Genomic DNA, 21,225 nt, shown 5'->3' with positions numbered 1-21,225 from the left:
CTCGCTAGACGTCATACTCTCCTAGATTGTGAAACCAAGGCTATGATCACCAAAGCTATGGAAATCAAGGCAAATGGAGACCAAAGCTCTGAAAGCACTTGTAGGATTGAAAGTAGGTCTAGAAGGGAGGGGGGAATTAGACTACTTGACCAAATAAAAATCTAGCCTTTTCCCAATTTTAAGTCTTGGCAGATTTTAGCAACTTAGCATAAGTCAAGCAATCAACCTACACATGCAATTCTAAGAGTATAGCAGCAGAATGTAAAACATTGCATATGAAGGTAAGGGAGGAGTTTGGAAAGGCAAACGCAATGTAGACGCGGAGATTTTTTGGGTGGTTCCGATAGGTGGTGCTATCGTACATCCACGTTGATGGAGACTTCAACCCACGAACAGTAACGGTTGCGCGAGTCCATGGAGGGCTCCACCCATGAAGGGTCCACGAAGAAGCAACCTTGTCTATCCCACCATGGCCATCGCTCACGAAGTAGGCGATCTCCTTGCCCTTACAAACTCCTGAGTTCAACTCCACAATCTTGACGGAGGCTCCCAAGTGACACCTAACCAATCTAGGAGACACCACTCTCCAAAAGGTAATAGATGGCGTATTGATGATGAACTCCTTGCTCTTGTGCTTCAAATGATAGTCTCCCCAACACTCAACTCTCTCTCACAGATTTGGCTACGGTGGAAAGATGATTTTACTGGAAAGCAACTTGGGGAAGGCTAGAGATCAAGATTCTTGTGGTTGGATTGGAATGTCTTGGTCTCAACACATGAGTAGGTGGTTCTCTCTCAGAAAATGTATGCTGGAAGTGTAGGCACGTTCGGATGGCTCTCTCATAAAAGGAGAGGAGGGTGGAGGGGTATATATAGCCTCCACACAAAAACTAACCGTTACACATATTTGAGCCAACTCGGCCAGACTGAATAAGTGAACTCGGTGAGACCGATTCAGTTCAAAATGTGAACGTTAGGCTTTTCGGTGGGACCGACATGATCAACTCGGTAGGACCGTGAGCTAGGGTTAGGGCAAACCTCATCTCGGTTTGACCGATTACGTGAACTCGGTGAGACCGATTTCAGCAGTAAGCTAACAGAGAGTTAGTCAGGCAAACTCGATGGGACCGATCGCTCCTTTCGGTGATACCGAAACGTTACTAAAGGGAAACAGAGAGTTTGGACTGCGAACTCGGTGGGACCGATCACTCCTTTCGGTGATACCGAAACATTACGAAGGGAAAACTGAGAGTTTGCAATCCCATCTCGGTGAGACCGAGATCCCTATCGATGACTCCGAACTGATTAGGGTTTCTGGCTATGGCTATGTCAAGTGAACTCGGTGGCGCCGGATGAATCAAATCGGTGGGGCCGAGTTTGACTTTAGGTTTAGGACATAGTCCCTCTGATTCTTTTTTTACTTCCCGTATAACTTTTTCTCAGTTTTCTCGTATTAGTCTGCGCGTTGCTGATTCCTAAAGTTGGTTTCCTTTTGTGCCCCGCCCCATCCGCTTCTGCTCTAATTAATTGTGTCAGTTTCCAAGAAAAGAGGCAGTAGCGAAACGGCATACATTGGCTCATGCGGGCTGGGCGTGCTGCGGAGCCAAGTGTAGCGAAAAAGGAGGAGGACCAGCCAACCATTGCATGCATACCTACCCCCGATACTCATGCGGAGCATTGTTGCGCAGGGGCAAATTAGTCTAGAAAAATCAAACCAGTGCCCTCCTTGGTATGCGGGTCAAGAGTTATGCATAGAGTAAATAGAATCAGAGGGGGTATTTGGAATAGAGAAAGTGGTTGAGGGCTTTGGAGCATATCACTAAGCATTTTTAGCAAGTAGACCATTAAGCAACACCTCATCCCCTTTTAATAGTATTGGCTTTTCCTATGGACTCAATGTTATCTTGGATCACTAAAATAGAAATGAAGAGTCTTGAGCTTTTGCCAATATTTGTCCTTAGCATTTTGAGGGGTCCACATCTCTAGTCCATGCCATGCCAATCATTGAACTTTATGAAATAATCAAGTTGAAAGGATATTAGTTTAATGATCTATATGTTGTTATGAATTACCAAAACCACCCAGGGATTAGTTGCACTTTCAAACAAGCATTCACCGCATCCCAAACTTTGGGTGCTTTTCCTTTGCCAAACATTTCAACAATGGCCAACTTTGTGTAACTAGTATCTTTGATCAAGAACACCCACAATAAATATGAGCAAGTTCATGTTCTCATCTTCATTTTTGTCTTCCCTTTCCCCTCCCCGTTCTCACTCTCAATATAGTCCCTCTTCTCGTGCCACTGTCCCCAATACTTATAATACTTATCTTGCACTCGCTTTGCCATTGCCTTATGCAAAGGATCTTCACTATTGGCCCATCCTTCCAGCAACATATTAACTTCACCAATCTCGTGAAAGAATTCGTTGGCAGTCACATGAAGTGTGGAGGAAACACTAAGAGTGACACCATAAAAATGCCCAAGAAATTATGCCATCTTCTTAGCATTCTCCCAATCATTTTAACCGAAGGTCTGGGACCTTCCTCATTGTTTAGATCAACTAAATACAAAGCGTCTTCTTCCTCATACCTTACAAATACTTGTTCATAAGTGATTGCAGCTTTCAATATAAGGTTGTTGAATTGCATATAGTGCAGATGTCTAGGTTCAAGAATACCTTGCTGTCCACCTTCTCTAGTTCAATGGTTTTTTTATTTCGTCAACCTAGAGCTCCCATTTCTGATAAACCTTACTGCACCACGCACATGCTTAATTGACTCATTTGAGTCTTTAAGTCCACCAGAAACGATCAAATTAATAATATGGGTAACACACCTCATGTGGAGAATTACCATTAGCAATGTTTCTTTTGATTTGCTCATTTTCTTTCAGATGTAAGTTACACCACCATCATTGGCACTATGATTATCAATTGTTATTGTCATAACCTTGTCAATACCCCACTCCATCAAGCATTTTCTCTAAGGGTTTCTCATTATATTCTCCCTTATGACCTTTACTAGGAATAAACTAATAACCTTCTTGTGTAGTTTCCAATCACCATCAATAAAATGTGTTGTGACTACCATGTAGCTATCTTGTTCTTGAGAAGTCCAACAAACAGTTGCGAGGCACACTCTTCCACATGATTTCATGGAAAAACAGAGCTTGGCTTCTCTCCAAAATATATGCATACAACATCTCTAGTGGTGGTCCTTCTAGAGGGCACAGAGAAACGTGAACAAGCCTTTGCCACCATTTTCCAAAACTCAACCTTTTCGTATGAGCAAAGGGATGCTCATCTTCGATGATCATTTTAACAATAGCTTTCCTAATTACTTCTAGATCGAATTCATATTTGGGGATGGACTAGGTCTATTGGAGTATTGGGCCTCAAGTCCTATACGATCAACAAGCTGAAAGCCCGCTCATGTGGGCACACACGGGATTCTTCAGTTTTACGGCTAACCGGGGCTATAGAACCAAATCGGATTTACTAAATCGGGTAGCCAGATCTAGAAACCAAATTTTCTATTCCTAACTCAAAAGCTGGTGAATTCAGTTTATTTATTTTGGCTTCGGTTCGGTTTTTGATTCCTTTTTTATGCCCAGCCCTAAGGCTGCATGTAGATAGAGGATTCGTTGGAAAACCGAGGGCCACGTGTCCCCCCCCCCCCCATTTCACACTATTTTCTTAGAGAAAGCCATCATAACTAGACATGGGGCAGGAAATTAATGGACACACATTTTTAGGTGAGCTGTAGCACACACTTCCTTAACTTCAATGTCCTGGCTAAGGATAATTTTGGGGTCATTGTGTTTGACCTTTCTCACACGGAAATATCCATGTTTGTTATCATGTTCATGTTTGACTACCATGCCTGCAATTGTGTACTTGTGCGTATATCTCTGCCATAGTTATGAATGTACGCACATAAATTTGTTAATGTGGTTACACATACGTTTCTTTTCATGGTTGTATTTGCGGATATTCAAAGCCATGTAGGGTGCCAGAAGACCTTCGTAGATCCTTCGTAAAATATGTTGCACATATGCCACTTTGTTTGTTGGTTGCCGTTGGTCTTTACGTTCAACCTCACATGAATCATTCATAAAACATGTTGTTCATAAGTTGCATGGCTTTTTGGCTACAATTGTCCGCTTATCACTTGCAAAGTACTTTATTTTATTTATCATACTTATATTGAGATCCCACCCGTAAGAGGTTGCAGGTGAACCTACTCCTTGGCATATTCCCACCCTTTTTTGTGTGCAACAAATCCTATTTTCTCGTAGCTTTTGTGTTGCTAATGATTTGCCTTAATAAATCCTACTAACAAAGAAGAAAAGCGACACTCGACGTTCGCAAGACGTCGTTGTGGTGATTTCTCCTTTGCTAGGCCCCACATTTTAAAACATACTCCCTTCGATCCATAATAGGGGTTTTATATAGTTTTTTTAGGGGAAATTTTTATATAGCAAAAAGACAAATTCAGGTTTTGGGAAATTTTTATGAGGAAGTCTCACATAAGGAGTACCCGGGCTCCAGCGTATGGCCCAATGAGCGATGAGCCCACATCGACCGAGCGGACAAAAAACTGGATACAAGGAACTCGCCATCAAGCGAAAAAACTAACGCCGTTGCCGGGGATCGAACCCGGGTCAACAAAGAAGAAAAGCGACACTCGACGTTCGCAAGACGTCGTTGTGGTGATTTCTCCTTTGCTAGGCCCCACATTTTAAAACATACTCCCTTCGATCCATAATAGGGGTTTTATATAGTTTTTTTAGGGGAAATTTTTATATAGCAAAAAGACAAATTCAGGTTTTGGGAAATTTTTATGAGGAAGTCTCACATAAGGAGTACCCGGGCTCCAGCGTATGGCCCAATGAGCGATGAGCCCACATCGACCGAGCGGACAAAAAACTGGATACAAGGAACTCGCCATCAAGCGAAAAAACTAACGCCGTTGCCGGGGATCGAACCCGGGTCACCCGCGTGACAGGCGGGAATACTTACCACTATACTACAACGACTGAATTGTTCAAATCGTCAATTCCAGACACTCTATAGAAATCAATCTCTAACTCGGCTTTGGTTCGGTGTACTGTACATACATACTCCTACCCGTGCCATGCCTGTTGCCAGTTGGGACCAGCTGCAGCAGTGTCTCCATGAATGGCATGCCCGGACGCTCAAGAGCCAAGAGCGAGCCTCACCGGCGGCAGGAACCTCGTGGTGGCCACGGTCGTCGGTGCCTTTCGGGAGCGACCAGCAGTACATCCAGCGCCGGCACGTACCGAGCCTTCATCGAGAGCGGAAATACTAAACGTACGGGAAGATATGATATCTAGCTGTTTCGAAGGGATTTTTCGTATCTTCCCCGGATGGGACGTGGCTGGCGCTTTCCAAGAGCCAAGACGGAACTCGACGTGCAAGATGCATATTCAAACGCAAAGCGACGGCCGCGCTCCTCTCCTCGATCGCCACCTCCACTAGCAGCAGCACCACATTCCTTCCTTCCCGCCCCCCGATAACCTCCTCCTCCCCGCTTCGGATCTCACCACCACTACCACCACCACGTCCGGCACTCCATTCCACCCCCAGTCGCTCGATGACGCAGACTCCCGGCGCCCACGCCGCCCCGGCCGCGCCGGCGCCTCCACCCCCCGCCGAGGGCGCCGGGCTGTCCGAGGCCATCGTGGCCGCGCTGCCGCCGGACCCGTACGACCAGCTGGAGGTGGCCCGCAAGATCACCGCCGTGGCCGTGGCCGCGCGCGCCTCCCGCCTGGAGCACGAGGCCGCGCGCCTCCGCCAGAAGCTGGCCGACAAGGACCGCCTCGCCGCGGAGCTCGCCGACAGGGCCGGCGCGCTCGACCAGGCCCTCCACGACGCCGACGCCCGCCTCCGCGTCGTCCTCGAAGACAACGTACGTGACCCCGATCGCCTCGCCGCTTCGGTTTTGCCGGTTGCCAGCTGGTGCTGAGATTTTGTCGTTGGTCTTCTTCTTCTTGTCGCGTAGGCTAAGCTGGTGAAGGAGAGGGACTCGCTCGTCCAGACGTCCAGGAAGCTGGCCAGGGACCTCGCCAAGGTGACGCCATTTGTGATCGTCTGCGATCACACGGCTGTTGTGCTCGCGTTTACTACTAACTTTTCTGCGATCACACTTGCAGCTGGAGACATTCAAGAGGCACCTGATGCAGTCACTGGGGGACGATAATTCTTCAGTAAGTTCCTCCTCTGTCCCCCGTTTCTGCCAGGCAATGGCCTCTGTTGCCGTGCTCTGTAACCGAAGATCAGTGACAGTGTATGTATGTATTGCTAGTATTAGTCATGATGTGTCCTTCTCTGCAGAGTCAGGAGACAGTCGACATCAGAACATGTGAGCAGTCGGTCGCCAAAGCAAGTTCCTGGAGAGGTATATATACATCATGATCACTGCTCTCCCTCGTGGACAATTTTCATCTCTAGCAGCTCATTGTGTTCCATCTGTGCCCATCGACCTCCCCGAAGACGACGCGTCCGCGAGCAATAATCCTGCTCCTGCATCCACCACACGAGCCGACGGATCTTCCGAAGCCGAAAGCGTAAACCAGGAAGGTACGCTACCTCCGTTCCAAAATACATCTATTTTGAAACGGAGGGAGTAGTTACGATCAACAACATTCTACTATAATATTATCTGCAGTGAAGCACAACGACAGAGTTCTGAACAGCTATACGGTACTTCTCTTGTGTGCACGTTGACAGTGGCAAGGCCGTTCGAGCAGAAGCTCACCATCACGCACATGACCCCGCGCCTCATGGCCGACCCGTCGCCGAAGCAGAGGTCCTCCTCCGCGGCCTCCACCAGGAGATACTCCACCGCCGTGTCCCCGAAGCTGGCGTCCCGCGCCTCGTCCCCTAGACGGTACTCCACGGCCGTGTCGCCGAAGCTGTCGTCCGGCAGCAGCGGCGCCGGCACCGCCAGTTCCCCGCGGCTCGAAGGCCACATGGCGATGTCGGCGTGGCTCCCCTCCAGCAAGATGTCCTCTGCGGCCAATTCACCCCCTCGTGGGCACTCAGTCTCAGGTACTCGAACGAACGTTCTTCTTTTTTTTGTTCCAGGAGTTCAGCATTCAGCTCGTTCATCTGGAGATTGTTCTTCATTTTCTCCACACATAAGGACGTTGTTCTTCTGGGGTTTTTTCAGGACGCACGACAAGGATAGATGGCAAGGAGTTCTTCCGTCAAGCAAGGTACCACTCGGTACCTCTCGATTTGTTTTGACAGAAAAACATGGCATGGCAACAACTTATTTCCCTCCTCTCTTTTTTTTTTTTGCTTCATCCGCAGGAGCCGTCTGTCATACGAACAGTTTGCTGCTTTCCTCGCCAACATCAAGGAGCTGAACGCTCACAGGCAATCCCAAGAGGTAACCCTCACTTTCAGTTTCCAGCTGGATCCGTGGTTTCTTTCGGATACAGATCTTGAGGTGTACTATATTGGTGTGGTGGTGCAGGAGACCCTCGAGAAGGCGGACCAGATCTTCGGCGCAGAAAACAAGGACCTCCTCCTCTCATTTCAGGGCCTACTTAGCCGCAGCCTCACGTAACACACACACACCAATATATACCACAGCTGATCATGAGCTGAATGCAATGCAGCAAGTGAAAGTTATGTGCACTTTGTATGCAGAATAATCATCTGCTCATCGCAAAAGAAAAGAATAATCATCATTTCTTTATCATACGAAGAACTGCACGCGTCAAACATAAACCCCTGGAGCAGCTCTCCTGCGTTCCAGACAGGTTGTGCTTTACGCTCCTTGTTGTAATCAGACACTTTTTTGCACTATAAATGGAAAACAGATCAAAGGGGGTCATGTGCGTCACACATGGTAGTGATCACAAGCAGTTGGCTACAGAGCCACGCACCAAGATTGAACAGGGTTTACTTGCAATGATAAGAGAACGAACCACTACAATTCAGATTCTGAAAGTCAAGAAGAATACCGTCTTCACATTCAGAGTCGTAAGTCGTAACTAGAAGCAGATGCCAGATTTCAACCTTTCAAAGGTCACTTTTGATGACCAACGACTATCTCAGTGTCAGTGGTCGACGGAGGCTTAGAAGCACCCAATGCACACGCAGTTTGAAGCTTCCTAAGCAATATCCAGACCGGTATATGTACAAGACGGAGAATATCCGTGGAAAATTTGAGGCCGTGCTCAAGCATACTTCTGGATTATGTACATGGGGTTTTAGCTTGTGCTGCGAGTCGCACTATCTAGTTTTACTCGGGGAGTATATGTAATTTTATGTGACTGTAAGGCAGGATGATGTTTTTGTAGATGGGCTGCCATGAGCTTGCATCTGCTATTCTTCTCCTCCTCACTCCCTCTTAGTTAGCGTCTTTTTAAGGCCTCTCAAGATCTTTGCAAACCATATCGTGTTCATGATGAGTAGTATTGTGGGCACGCCAAATATCAGAACGCGGCTGAAGGTCCGCATCTGCATCACCTGTCAATAATTCAGATCAAATTTAGTTTCAGAGTCATCGATGTGATATTTGTCACATAGTTACATGCTGTCACACAAGTAGGAATTACGTCATCATAGTGGAAGTAGATGTGGTAGAACAAGTAGATGAATAGAATTATCCGTGCCACCTGTATTACACAAATGGTTGACTACGTTAGAGAGAAAATTGTGGTAAAACAAGACCAAAGTAAAGCAAGCCAAAAGAAAAAAAAACGGAAGCAGAAACAGTTACACACCAAGGGCCTAGCAAGAAACAGAAACCGAAGACAAAGCCAAACAACCTAGGGAAAACCTACTGAAGAGAGCATTGTTAAACTAAATTACAGTATGGCCTCGGCACAGAAACATCTGGGGGTACAATAGCATTAATATTTCAACTTGTACGATAAGTTTCTCTAAAATCACAAGACCAATTGCTAATACTGTATCCCAGTCCCCAAGACGAGTTAGCAAATGTCCGATGTGAGTTATGAAGAACACAAACACAATAAAAGACTTCATCTATTATAAAGAAGCTTGAGGTATTCCACTAGCTGTAATTTTAAAAAGGGCATAGTGGAATAGAGTGTATAAAGGAGTAGACAAACCTTAGCTTGAAGCAAATTCACATAACAAAATAATTGTTTTGATCTGGCTATACAATTTGAAATGTTCATTCATGTATGCACACATTGAGGCATACTGAAGAGTGAAGACTAATTAACTTGTGATCAGTTGCGTGAAATACCGTGAATCCTATAACTACTTTGTAGAAACTTCCACTTACCAGCCATGCAACAACCATAAAGCTACCGTTCACAACATAGGCCTTGGATCTTTTCAGTCCAGCAGTATCAAGATACCTTCATAACAGAAGGTAACCGGAAAGATCAGACCGAATGAAATAACAATAATGACCCAGAAATATTGTGCATTCATTGAATCAAAGCAAATACCAGCGGAGGTTAATTCCAGGTGTGGTTCCTTCAGAGATGAGAACCATGTATGTATACAACTGGCCTTCCCCAGAATTCACAGAATAGACTATGGAAACAAGTGACAGGAAGTGATGAAGAACCTGGCAATGGTCAACCCATAGTGAATACAAAAATGCAGCAACGACAATTGAACAAATACAATGAATATTAACGTGTGTCAAGGAAGAAATATCACATAAGGGCACTTACATACTCCATTCCACCTAGGGAAGGATAAACCCAAAATATCATAGCAATGTCAGTGATGAAGTACCCAACAGATACCTGGACAAATGAAATTAGGCCGATATGAGGCAAATAGAAAATGCATGCCAACATAGGCATTTCTTGAATGGGAACAAAATAGTAGTACTTTACCGCTAGTGTAATATTAGAGAGGTTTGAACTCCGGAAAGTTACTGGTCCATCCAGCTTATCAGAGTATAGGTCGGAGAAGAATACTAGGTACACTGACATGAATGTGATGAAAATTGCATGGACAGTGGAGATGCCCCTAGAATAGGTAAAAGATCGGTCTAAGTAGATATGTCAATAAGCACAGGGTGAAATTGGACATAAATTTTGCAGACAGAAGGCTTCACCTGTTGTTCCACTCAAGCTTTTGGGCTTTTGTAAGAGAAGCATAACACTTGTAGAAGAATGAGCTGACTAAGTGTGTGATGTCATAGACCTGCAAACCAAAAGGGAATTTGTAGCCAAGAAAGTAACTAGAGTTCTGGTACACTGAGATCAATCATAACTTGTTCCATGCAAGAATTTCAGGGTTAACATAAATGTAAAATAAAACAAGAGAAACTCATAGGTGGTAGTGTGAGTGAGTGAGTGCAAAGGGTTTTGAAAAGTCAAACTCTGAAAACAATGGTAGAACTGATGATTATCATCTGCATGCTGCTATCTACTTTTTTACATCGCAGAATAGTTAATAACTTACTACATACACATACCACTATTGCCTAAAGGATACAGATGGTACACAAGGTATTGTAAGGGATCCTGGCATACACAGGCACACACAAAGGGCAAATAAAAGGAAATTATTGCAATATTACATATATATGGAAATACACTGAGGTCAACCTGTATAATACAGATTAAAAACATATATACATTTTGATTCAACTTCTGTTTCCCATGGTAGCCAAATATTGATTAAAAAATGGTTATTATATTGATAGGATTAGGTTGATTTTTGTTAGCTAAACTGTAACATGCTTGGTTTTGAAAATCTTGTATTGAGTATCCAAATTTTACTGAAGAACTTAACTGCTCATACTAAACAAAAACAAAAACGTTACAAGCAAAACAAACTTTTAAATCTATTTCATGACTCTAATCTGAAAATTCATCACAGCTTGCATGTGAGTTTAAAACTTACATAACTTCAACTGATTTCAGATGCATACGCGGATTAGGATCGGATGTGGTGGGTAGCCATCGACATATTCCTAATTAGATCTCAGCCTCTCAGGCTAAACTGAGAATTTGCATATCCTACATTAGATCTTTACAGAAACCTGCTTATACTAATAGCCATATACTCCCTCCGTTCCTAAATATAAGTCTTTGTAGAGAATCCACTATGAAGCACATACGGATGTATATAGATGCATTTAAAGTTTACATTCACTCATTTTGCTCCGTATGTAGTCCGTAGTGAAATCTCTACAAATACTTATATTTAGGAACGGAGGGAGTATATAGTACAAATGGTGTTCGGTAGTCCACAATTTTCACATAGTGAAGTTAAGCAAAAATGCAAAAACTAACATCTATTTGTTTCTTCCATCTAAATACATGAATCATGTGAGCATCACTAAATTCACAGGTGACATGATCATAAATGTCAACAAATAAGAGGGGAGCAAATAATACCATCTTGCACATCAGGATCCCACCAAGCATAGCAGTGTACGAAACATATGCATCTGCAAGAAGGTATTCCTTAACCAGTGACTCTGCTTTGTACGAGTAGGCCTTAGCCGCCATAACAGAGGTTGTGGACAGATCCATCAATTCCTATATCTTGACTCAGCAACCTGATGAAAGAGACAAAGTCACATAACAAGGTACATTTTGAGCAATAGAGAAGCCAGAATTATAAAATGTCCACGCTAAGATTAAAAATAGTTTTTGTGTGACATCCAGTTGACCGTAGAAGAACAACCAAGATATGGGTCATTGCTAAACAGTACTCGGAATAATCTTCCATGAAGTACAACACCCAACTGTCACTTGAATGCATAATGGTAAAGTAGACGAACCCGACCACATGAAGAAGCCATCCATGTCTTAAAATGCGACACTGAAGCCAAATAAATAATCAATCCCTGTCATGTGTCACTTTCACTAGAATAAAATAGCAAGCAGAAGCATGCACCAGAGATTGAGTCTATACTCTATACTCTATACTGAAAGACTGGAAGCTGTGAATAAAGCAACAGCGTACTGCCGAAGCCAATGAATGGATCCTATTAACAATTGCTAGAGCCACAGTTTAAGTAAGATAATGGTTGAGGTCCCCGTCAACATGGAGCCAGCTACGAATCCAAAACGATAGCAGCTAATTGCATGCTTGACAGCCATCCCTCTAAACACTAAAATTCAGGTACTATATTGGAGAATGTATCGAATCCAAAACAACTCATAACAGCGTGTGGCACCTGTAATCACGCGCAACAACTCGCACGAAAATAGTACTCGAGGATAAGTAACACGGAGAAGGTACGTCCATAAACCTGACTAAATAAGGCAACGCACAAAGCGCACGAAGGAATCAAGAAGGGATGGGGGTCAGAAAAGGTGCGCAAGAGGGGCAACCTTTTGCGGCGTCACTCAAACCGCCAGCTCGGCGGAAAACATCCGCACGTTGCGACCAATTGGGGCACGGAATCGATGCCCGGACGACAATGGCACGCACCGTCGCCCGGAAGAAAACACCAGAGCGATCAAAAGGAAACAGCCCCGAGTCCAGGAAGGCACGCCGCCGCGCGCGACCGATAATAACCGAAACCAAAAATCCGAGGAAACGGCGAGAGAGAGAGAGAGAGAGAGAGAGAGAGAGAGAGAGAGAGAGAGAGAGAGAGAGAGAGAGAGAGAGAGAGAGAGAGAGAGAGAGAGAGAGAGAGAGAGAGAGAGAGAGAGAGAGAGAGAGAGAGAGAGAGAGCGAAACAGGCGAAACCTCCCGTCGTCGCATTGCGCAGGGGCGGCGGGGGCACGCGATCGACGCCCAAAACTCCATCATCGGAGCCATCAAGCCCACCGGAAAACAGAGGGCGTACACCATCTACGCGACCACGGCCGACCCCCAACCCTCGCCATATCCCGAACGTGGCATCCCGAAGCAGGGGCCGGGACGAAAGCGGGACGCACCTCGGAACCACGTCGCGCCCCACGATTTTTGCGGCGGGACATGATCGATCGGCGGGGAAAATCGACAGACGGCGGGCGGGCAGAGCAGGCGGGAGCGGGAGCGGGAGGAGAAGGCATTAGTACCTTGCGGTTACGGCGGTCGGCCGGGAGGGCGAGGTTCCGGCGGTGCAAAGCAATCGGGGGCCGGGTGGATTGGATGGAGAGGGTGGCTATATTTCGCCTCCTCCGGCACCACGCCTCGCCTCGCCTCGCCCGTTGCGCAAGCCACAAAGGAAAAGGAGAATGACGGGGGCGAGAGGGAGATGGCCTGACGGGATTATAAATGGCCAATTTATATTTAGGATGCCCTGCCATGGGAGGGGGAGAGAAAAAATAATTTCGAGCTGGGCCGAGGGGGCAAGCAGTGTTGTAGCAGATGCATTTCAAGGGGGGGCGTCAAATATCAAAATGTCAGTGGAGATTAAAAATGACCTGTGATGAAAAAAATGAGACGGCCGTAATTGAATGGTCTTTTTTTAAATTAGGAATTAAAATCAGTATAAGTTAGCATCATGATAATTTTTCATATAAAGAACTGAGCTGAAGGGGCAAGAATGGTTTTCGATGTTTTTATTTTTCTGGGTAAGAATGGTTTTCGATGTTGAAGGAGGAATATTAATAGGGTCTGCCTAGGGCACATTAATACCCGCACGGATCTCCGGATAAAATCAATGACATGTGACTTAGATGTACAATACTTTAGGGCACATTCAGATGATCTTTTGCAAAGCCGATATTAATAGTTGGGTGGAATTGTATGGCAGATTGTAATAGTGGGTGGTCTTTTTGTTCATTATATGTTTGTCAAGCTCATCGACAACATTATCATGACCCTTCCTCTTCAGCTTAGATGAACCCAGAACCTTTTAGTTGTAAGTTGCATACTCCTAGCCATTTCATCCATACCCCCTTGAATTGATGAAAAAGACAATATTTTATGGATGACATACAATTTCTTTGTATAATCTTGAAATATATATCTATTCCTCAATTCACCCTCCTCTGAGCCACCTCCCGGTCTATAACTCGCTTCATACCACCCACCATGGATGGATGCCATCACCACCTTGTTCACCGATTTTTTCTACCACAAACCCGCCATCCTCGCTCTTTTTTTTTCCTTCTACAGTGGGCCGCCACCCTTACTATCAATTAGACGTTGCCCGCCGCCTAGTTATCGAGCTCTCTATGACCTACTTTTTTCATGCACATCCATAAAGATTGACTTCCCCCGCCAATGACCGGGTCTGAAGGTCCCCAATGGTCGTTTCCTCATTTTACCTTCTCCAGTCCTCACTCCCGCCACCATCACCTAGATCTAGAGGCCACCACGACATGCCTGTCCTATGGGACCAGTATCAGGCGGGACCAACATAACCACATAAGGAAGAAATGCGTAAGGAAAAAATTACTCCATGGCCCAGATCAGACGACACAACTCCACCTTAGCGAAGACTCAAACAAAGTTGGACAGGAAGGATTTTGAATGGGTGAGTAGCTATCCCCGCATAAACTTTGGGGGATTGGCATGCACTCAAATTTGAAATCTCGAAAAAAGATAGGGCAAAACTGACCTATAGATTAAAGCTTCACAACCACTATAGTCCGTAAAATTAAGCCTTGCAAGAGATGGGCTATCTAGTCGTCCATTCATAGAGGGAAATCATAGAATCGGACTTCATAGTGTATTTGGAAATAATTGGAACTTACATGCTCTGCGGCTAACACTGTCTCTAAAGGTTAAAAAATGTGGTATTGGCACTCAATCTATATTGGTTACAACATTCCTCCTTGGCACCATTCCACCATGCACTCAATCAATATTTATGAATTGGCTGCAATGTCATAGCAAATCATTACATTCTTCAAATTGAAATATGCTACACCTATCGTACGAAAATATATTAGAGGCACGGGTAGATGGATAGGGTCATTTTCAAGGTAGGGCTCACCGTGAACACATAAGCCTTTTTTCTGTTAACGATAAGACGGCAGCTCAGCTTGTTTGTTTTTTGGCGAGGCACGTGTCAGTTATTCGCTCACGTGCACCCCTCTGGATAAACTACGAGCCGACGACACTAAACGGTTCGCTCAAGAGGATGGCAGTATGAGCGAACACATTTGGGATGACAAAATCTGTTTTTGGAGCATGATGGTTTTAATCAGTTTTCCTTAGATGTAGCATGATTTTTTTCTTCTGCCAGCATGGCAAATCCAAACAAGTTGGAAATTTTCTTTTTTGACTGACAATTCTTCATGTTGCATCATGGCAAATCCGTGAAAATGCATGGCAATTACTCTCCTACAGCATAGTAAATTCCTGACAATTTTTCTGCTAACATGCCATTTTTAGCATGACTGAAAACGAAAGTCCCCTTCTACTCTCGATGAACAGTAAATTCAGAAAAAATAAATGAAAAACCATTTGAAAAAATCTGAAATTTTTTGGTTGCTAACTTTGACAAATGTTCTCAGCGCTTGTAAATTTTAATCCTGAAATAAAATTCGTGGAAGTCATGGCAAAAAAAACACTCCAAAATGCTTTTAAAAATAGCATATTTGGAGTGTTGATTTTTTTTTACCACGACCTCCACAAATGTTATTTCGGGATGAAAATTTCCAAGAACCGAGAACATTTGTCAAAGTTTGCACATAAAAAAATTAGAATTTTTTGATTTTTTTATTATTTTTTCGATTTTACTGTTCATTAGGGAGCATATAAGGTCGAGCTGAGAATAGCTGCGTCCGAAAGTGATAGTAGCTTCTTGAGGGTACACTCCCAGAACACGGAGTTCGCTCGAATAACTTTCCTGAGCTGCCGCCGGCGTGTCATTCGGGTCTTCTTTTTCATGGGGACACATAAGTCAGTAGGCTTCCGTCAGTAAACTTCCCTGGTTAGGATCTTCGCTTCAAGCTAAAGCATTGGAGATTCGAGAAGATGTGCCTCACTTTCCTCTGTCGTGGTATCTGATTGGAGTTCTGACTTGCGCAACTACACCTCTCCTGTACGAATTGGATGCTATCAGCTCTCTGTCATTTTCAATCGCTAGTCGTTTTCAGTAAATTGTACTAGAAAGACAGGGGGCAAGGCAATCACCAGGGCTGTTCATGAGAAAAAATGCGGCCACTGCTTAGTTTTCTCGAGGAGGATTTCCCCCGGCCACTGCTTAGTTGGGTCGATATTTCCCATCAGAGCCGAATACCCAGAAGTTCGGGGTGCAACATTTTTATAGCATCTGTGCAATAAACTCCGCCAACCACTTTGACAAACACGACGATCTGCTCCGTGTTCATCTAAAAAAACATGACAGGGACAGGCAAAACTACAGCGAAAAGGAAAACACCACAACTTCTGCAACATGCAACTACCCCGACGTTTTCCCTGAAAAAACAGCACGTGCTTGCAACAAATAGTCGTCCAATGATACGCACATCCTAGTATATGCTATTCAGGTTTACTGTTATGCATCCGACATTCAGCCATCGGTGTGAATCCATAGTAAGTTCAGAGCTTAACACGATACCGAAGCTGAGATGAAATTCGAAACATGCCGAGTACAAGGCCATTCTAGATGGTTCGAAACGGATAGAAGAAAACATCGAAACAACCATAGCGTTGTTCTGCGATATGCTCTTTTCGGGCTTCCTTCCTTGCTAAGGTCAGGTTCTTCAGTCTTTGTTTGCCAAAATAAGAAAAAGGTTCTTCAGTCTTCAGTTCTTCACCATGAGTTAGCGCTTCTATGTTTTGTACCCAGACACTGACAGCCTGAGTAAGTTCCCTGCGCAATTTAAAATAAAATTGGCATGGTGATAATTCAGTAGACAGGGACAATCTATCTGCAACATACAACAGCATCAACTAAGGCACTTGTGCCTGCATTGCTACTGAGGTTACCATGAGGTGGACACCAAAATTTCAGTTGAAATGTTCTTTCTGGACTCAGCTTCGGATAATTTTTTCTACAGAAAAACACTTTCTTAAAAGGTACGATGACTCATAATAGCGTCTTTAAAAGTACAAAGTACAGCACCTATTCTTTTTGTTAGTGTCTTCATGCTCGTCCACCACCACGGCCCCTTTTCCTGCACATACAGAAACAAGTTCTAATGAATTTTTGTGTGAATTCACATAAGTACTACAGTAGTTATAACAAAGTTTGCATGCATCATAAAGTCCATTTCTCGGTATATATACACCCAACCAAGTCTGTTTTCTTGGCCATATAATAAGTCTCTGTACCATGCCTTTAAAAAGGCCATTGAAATACATTGGACCAGTAGGATTTTTGTTTCATTAAGCTGATTACAGATATAGAAACCTACAACTATGATTTCAATGCTCCAATCGAATCAGGACTGCTGGCGCTGCATGCCTGTATGATTCTAGCAAAGGTACACTTAACAAACTGAATCTTATACAATCATACGTACCCGCAAGTCGAGGTCCTGACATTCTCGTTGCTGAGGCTCTTCACTTTGCTGCACACGTACTCAACACTCTCACTGAGAGTAGCCTTCCTGTCCTCTTTGAAATTCCAAAGCTGGGCTACAATGGTTCTGTCACTCAGCTTGCCACATTCCTTTAACTCCAAGAAACTATTCACCAAAGCCTTCACCAATGCCTTGTAAGACTCTTCCCCCCACGTAGCCCGCAGCTCTTGTAGTTTAACGTCATCGTCATTAATAGTCTCCTAATCACACAAGTAGCGATGTAGCACATAACTTGTCACCTCCAAGAACCGGTGGACCATAAGCTATAGTCTGCACAAGAACTCAGCATACCTCAGAAATGCCTCCAATTGTGTCACTCTTGAAGGGATACCAGTCTGGGTTCATGAGCTGCTCCTGCCAAAATTTGCACAGCCGAGAAGCTTCCGCCTCGGCTTCTTTGCAGAGAAACTTCCGAAGGCATGCCAGTAGGAATGGCCTCTCACTCAACTGCCCCATGTACTTTACGGTGATATTCTGTCTACCAACACCACCCATATCAAGAAATCCCTGGACATCAACTTATAATGTCAATTTTAATTTCGTAATCTTCCGCATGGTTTGACAGGAATGCGTGTAGTATCTAATATTGATAAGAGGGTGAAAATGATTATGGATATGACTGAACCTTGATGAGCTCAGCGTTGATATTTGAAGTTTCTTCTCTAACATCGCGAAGCTCAGCACTCAAACCTTGTTCATGATTGTTCATAACACACAGAATTTCCGCAGCCTCATGCTCCTCAGCATCTTCACCAGCATGTCCCTCAGATTGCCGTTTTCTTTTCTGCACTGATGTTATTTGCACCTGCTTTTATTGTGATGTAGCGGGGTAAGTATGGCAGAATAGAAAAAGCAAGAGAATGGCCGGAAAATACACAGGAGCTCCTGGGTGCTCCACATCCCTATACGAATATTAAATGTAAAAAATACCAAAAAAATAAAAAAAACTGAAATTTGGGGATATCAAACCTGGTATCTCAATCTACTCCCGTGTGAAATTTCATGAAAAAATACCAGAAAACGTATCCATGGCGAAGGAAATACTGTCCGAACAAAAATCTATCCAACCAGTTTTTTTCTATACATAGGAAATTTTTGTCTTTTTTGCCACGAATACATTTTCTGGTATTTTTCACGAAATTTCACACAGGAGCAGATCGGGAACCCAGGTTTGATATCCCAAAATCTCAGAATTTTTTCCAAATTTCTCGGGGTTTTTTTTTTGAATTTAATGTTCGTATAGGGGTGTGGAGCACCCGGGTGCTACAAATCCGCTTCCGAGAATGGCCACTCATTATACTAGTCTAGCAATGAGTGACCCAAAATGCACTCAATTTTTTTACAGTACTTCACATAAATATCCAACAAGATGATAATTGCAATCAGTAAAATGAAGAACACTTCTAAAAGAGCATAGACACGATCACACGAGGGAGCCAACAAGGCATAAAAGTGCAACTCAAAATGTGCAGAATAATTGTTTTGCAAAATAGTTGCTGTAATTAGATGAGCAGAACTATCTTGCAAAGGATCTATAAGCATTCATGGCATCACATTCTTCCAAAGCAGTAAAGACCAGTAAAACAGTATCCCTAGTATGATAAGAAATCAGATCACTGAACACATTGACTTAGAATTATCACATTCACAGATAAGTATTTACTTACCCTTCCAGACTGGTTATGCTCACGACCACTTCCCTGTGCCGGCGTATCACTTGCCTCACTTGCTTGGAGCTTTCTCTTTAAAGATTGAATCTCTGCTTCCAGCTCTTCATTCCTTCTAACGAGCTCCTCCTTCGCAGCGATAAGGTGAAGCCTTGCTGTCCATGATATTATCAAAGATGGTAAGAATGATGCCACGGCTTTCTTATCACTAGTGCAAGTGCAATGCACGCTTTCGACCAATGCACAGTTTTGTTTGCGTGTGTGACAGGAGATTTCTAAACAATGCGAGTAATTACAGATCGGTAGGATTGGCTGGTAACTATTTGGGGGCTTCAGATAACAAATAACTGATTGGAATAAACATCATTGGAGCAACGTCGGCTGTTCGATTTGATGGCTAGGATTAAAATGTTGCCCTCAGAGAAATGGTGCTTAAAAAAGCCAACAAAATCCGTTATTATAGCGCAAACAACATATGAGGATGATCCTAAGCAAACAGAGCAGCGGTTACCCTTATATTCTTGCTCCACCTTCTCCTTTTCTTCGAGGACTCCGTGAAGCGCGGTGTGGATGCCGGCGTATTGAAGACTGCAATTCTCGTGGTAGTTCATCTTGGAGCAAACATATGAACCGAGTCCAGAGAGGCGCGCAAGCCAGTCACCACTTGCATCTCCGGTCTCTGCCATGAGCGCCGATAGTCTGCAGGTGCACGAGCATAGTGCCACGGCAAAGATTAATTCGAGTTTTATCCACTGGATAGAGTGGAAATCGACTGTCTCGCTTCAGTAAATGACCAAACGCGGGAACCCCCAGGATTCCTAGTGAAAAGAGGGGGGAAATGCAGGTTCTTGCAATTTTTTCAATGGAGGGGGGAAAAGGTTAGGGCTTCCGTACCAAGAGAGGAAATCAGCCTAGTGGAGAGATGCCGCGCGGCTTCGCCGGAAGGACGGACGCTCCTGGTTCTTATCTTGCTTCTTCTACGGCGCCGGGAGGGAGGGAGTATGATTGATTGCTCACTGCATTGTGCGTTTGGTACTCTCTGCTCGGGGTTGAGTTCTCGTCTCTCTCCTCGAGACGGAGAAGAGGAGGGGAAGGAAAGGCGAGGGAGAAGCGCGTGCGTGTAAACGTGGGGTGAGGGCTCGCTGCCTTCCCGGAAGTGGCGCTCGTTGGGGACCCACATGTCAGTCGGAGAAACAGCTGGCAGCCTCGTATGTTGTCTTCTTTTTTCTCAAAAAAAAAAGACGATGAACAACCCAAAGAACTAAGCTACTTTGGCCTAAAACTATCCACACGCATGGATACGATGACCCCCTCACCACTGACGACCGAGGTCGTCGACGGAGAATGGCGGCCGAGCATGAGTTCCTGGCGGCGGAAAGCTAAATCGCTTTTCCTGTCTTCGGGAGGAAGATAGGAAAACGAGACCAGACAGAGCATCAAAGCCCTAAGAGCATCTGTTGGAATTTTTTCCTATTTAGACCTAGCCCAATAGTAGTTTCAGAAATTCCTAATAAATCCTAGAGGCCCACGCAGCCCATTTGTGCAAGGTAAGAGGTGGAACTAAAGTTTAGTCCCACCTTGCTAGTTTAGAGGGAGTTGGACCTCTTTATAAGGGAGGCTCCTTCCCCACTTGTATGAGCATGAGAACAAGAGGGACATCCACGCGCGCTCCTCCTCCGCCGCACACCTCGCCGCGCCGCGGGTTGCGGGAACGAGCCGAGCCGATGTCTAATTTTTGCCACGCACTACGGGTATACGAAAGGTCACCTGGGAGCTGAAAACCTCTTCGCGTGCTGCCTGTTCACTTCGTCTCCCTCATCCCGGCTTGCGGCGTGCACCGCGCGTCGGGACAGTAGGCCTCCGAGACCGCACCTTTTGAGTACTGTACGGGAGAAGGGTGATAAGGTTTTTGGGGAGCGCTCAGCGCGACTACTGGCTGTTTCATCATGGACGATCCGGTCGCCGACGACTACTTCCCTGACGACGACTTCTTCCCCGACGTCCACGACCTCCTCGACAACATGGCAGGCGAGGACATCGACCCCAAGTCCAGCGCTTCTGCTGTTGCTGTGTCGTACGTGTTCTTATCCTTTCTGTTAGAGTTCTTGGCTCTAGTCTCTGCCCTACATATGTTAGGTTCTATGTGGTATAAGCATC

The 21,225-nt window shown here is 44.8% G+C and overlaps 3 protein-coding genes and 1 non-coding gene across 5 annotated transcripts; 1 reads left to right on the top strand and 3 right to left on the bottom strand.

Moving 5' to 3' along the window:
* Nucleotides 1–4,966: 4,966 nt before the first annotated feature.
* On the bottom strand, nucleotides 4,967–5,038 carry TRNAD-GUC (transfer RNA aspartic acid (anticodon GUC)). The gene has a single exon. It is a non-coding gene; the product is annotated as a tRNA-Asp (tRNA).
* Nucleotides 5,039–5,541: 503 nt separating this feature from the next.
* Nucleotides 5,542–7,868, top strand: LOC123070906 (uncharacterized protein At4g15545). Its single transcript, XM_044494317.1, has 9 exons — nucleotides 5,542–5,931; nucleotides 6,025–6,093; nucleotides 6,176–6,229; nucleotides 6,357–6,420; nucleotides 6,516–6,602; nucleotides 6,753–7,073; nucleotides 7,195–7,240; nucleotides 7,338–7,416; nucleotides 7,504–7,868. Exons 1-9 carry the CDS (start codon nucleotides 5,617–5,619, stop codon nucleotides 7,594–7,596), a joined length of 1,128 nt encoding a protein of 375 aa, XP_044350252.1. The 5' UTR covers nucleotides 5,542–5,616; the 3' UTR covers nucleotides 7,597–7,868.
* A 76-nt stretch (nucleotides 7,869–7,944) lies between these two features.
* Nucleotides 7,945–13,179, bottom strand: LOC123070907 (TLC domain-containing protein 4). Its single transcript, XM_044494318.1, has 9 exons — nucleotides 12,995–13,179; nucleotides 11,375–11,538; nucleotides 10,084–10,172; nucleotides 9,860–9,995; nucleotides 9,692–9,766; nucleotides 9,461–9,582; nucleotides 9,292–9,367; nucleotides 8,594–8,653; nucleotides 7,945–8,504 (listed from the first exon to the last, which is right to left on the bottom strand). The coding sequence occupies exons 2-9, from the start codon at nucleotides 11,510–11,512 to the stop codon at nucleotides 8,376–8,378; spliced, it is 825 nt and encodes a 274-aa protein (XP_044350253.1). The 5' UTR covers nucleotides 11,513–11,538; nucleotides 12,995–13,179; the 3' UTR covers nucleotides 7,945–8,375.
* A 3,084-nt stretch (nucleotides 13,180–16,263) lies between these two features.
* Nucleotides 16,264–20,181, bottom strand: LOC123070905 (factor of DNA methylation 2). Of its 2 annotated transcripts, none has more exons than XM_044494315.1 (8): nucleotides 19,963–20,181; nucleotides 19,580–19,767; nucleotides 19,069–19,223; nucleotides 18,027–18,209; nucleotides 17,693–17,908; nucleotides 17,342–17,601; nucleotides 16,942–16,993; nucleotides 16,264–16,689 (listed from the first exon to the last, which is right to left on the bottom strand). In XM_044494315.1, exons 2-7 carry the CDS (start codon nucleotides 19,752–19,754, stop codon nucleotides 16,963–16,965), a joined length of 1,020 nt encoding a protein of 339 aa, XP_044350250.1. In that variant the 5' UTR covers nucleotides 19,755–19,767; nucleotides 19,963–20,181; the 3' UTR covers nucleotides 16,264–16,689; nucleotides 16,942–16,962. The 2 variants fall into 2 exon arrangements, with proteins under 2 accessions (XP_044350250.1, XP_044350251.1); XM_044494316.1 differs by having other exon boundaries at nucleotides 18,027–18,206.
* Nucleotides 20,182–21,225: the final 1,044 nt, after the last annotated feature.

Source organism: Triticum aestivum, chromosome 3B (genome assembly GCF_018294505.1).
Source record: "Triticum aestivum cultivar Chinese Spring chromosome 3B, IWGSC CS RefSeq v2.1, whole genome shotgun sequence".
NCBI lineage: Eukaryota > Viridiplantae > Streptophyta > Magnoliopsida > Poales > Poaceae > Triticum > Triticum aestivum.
The sequence above is the reverse complement of the archived record's forward strand: the minus strand, read 5'-3'. Positions and strand labels throughout refer to the sequence as shown.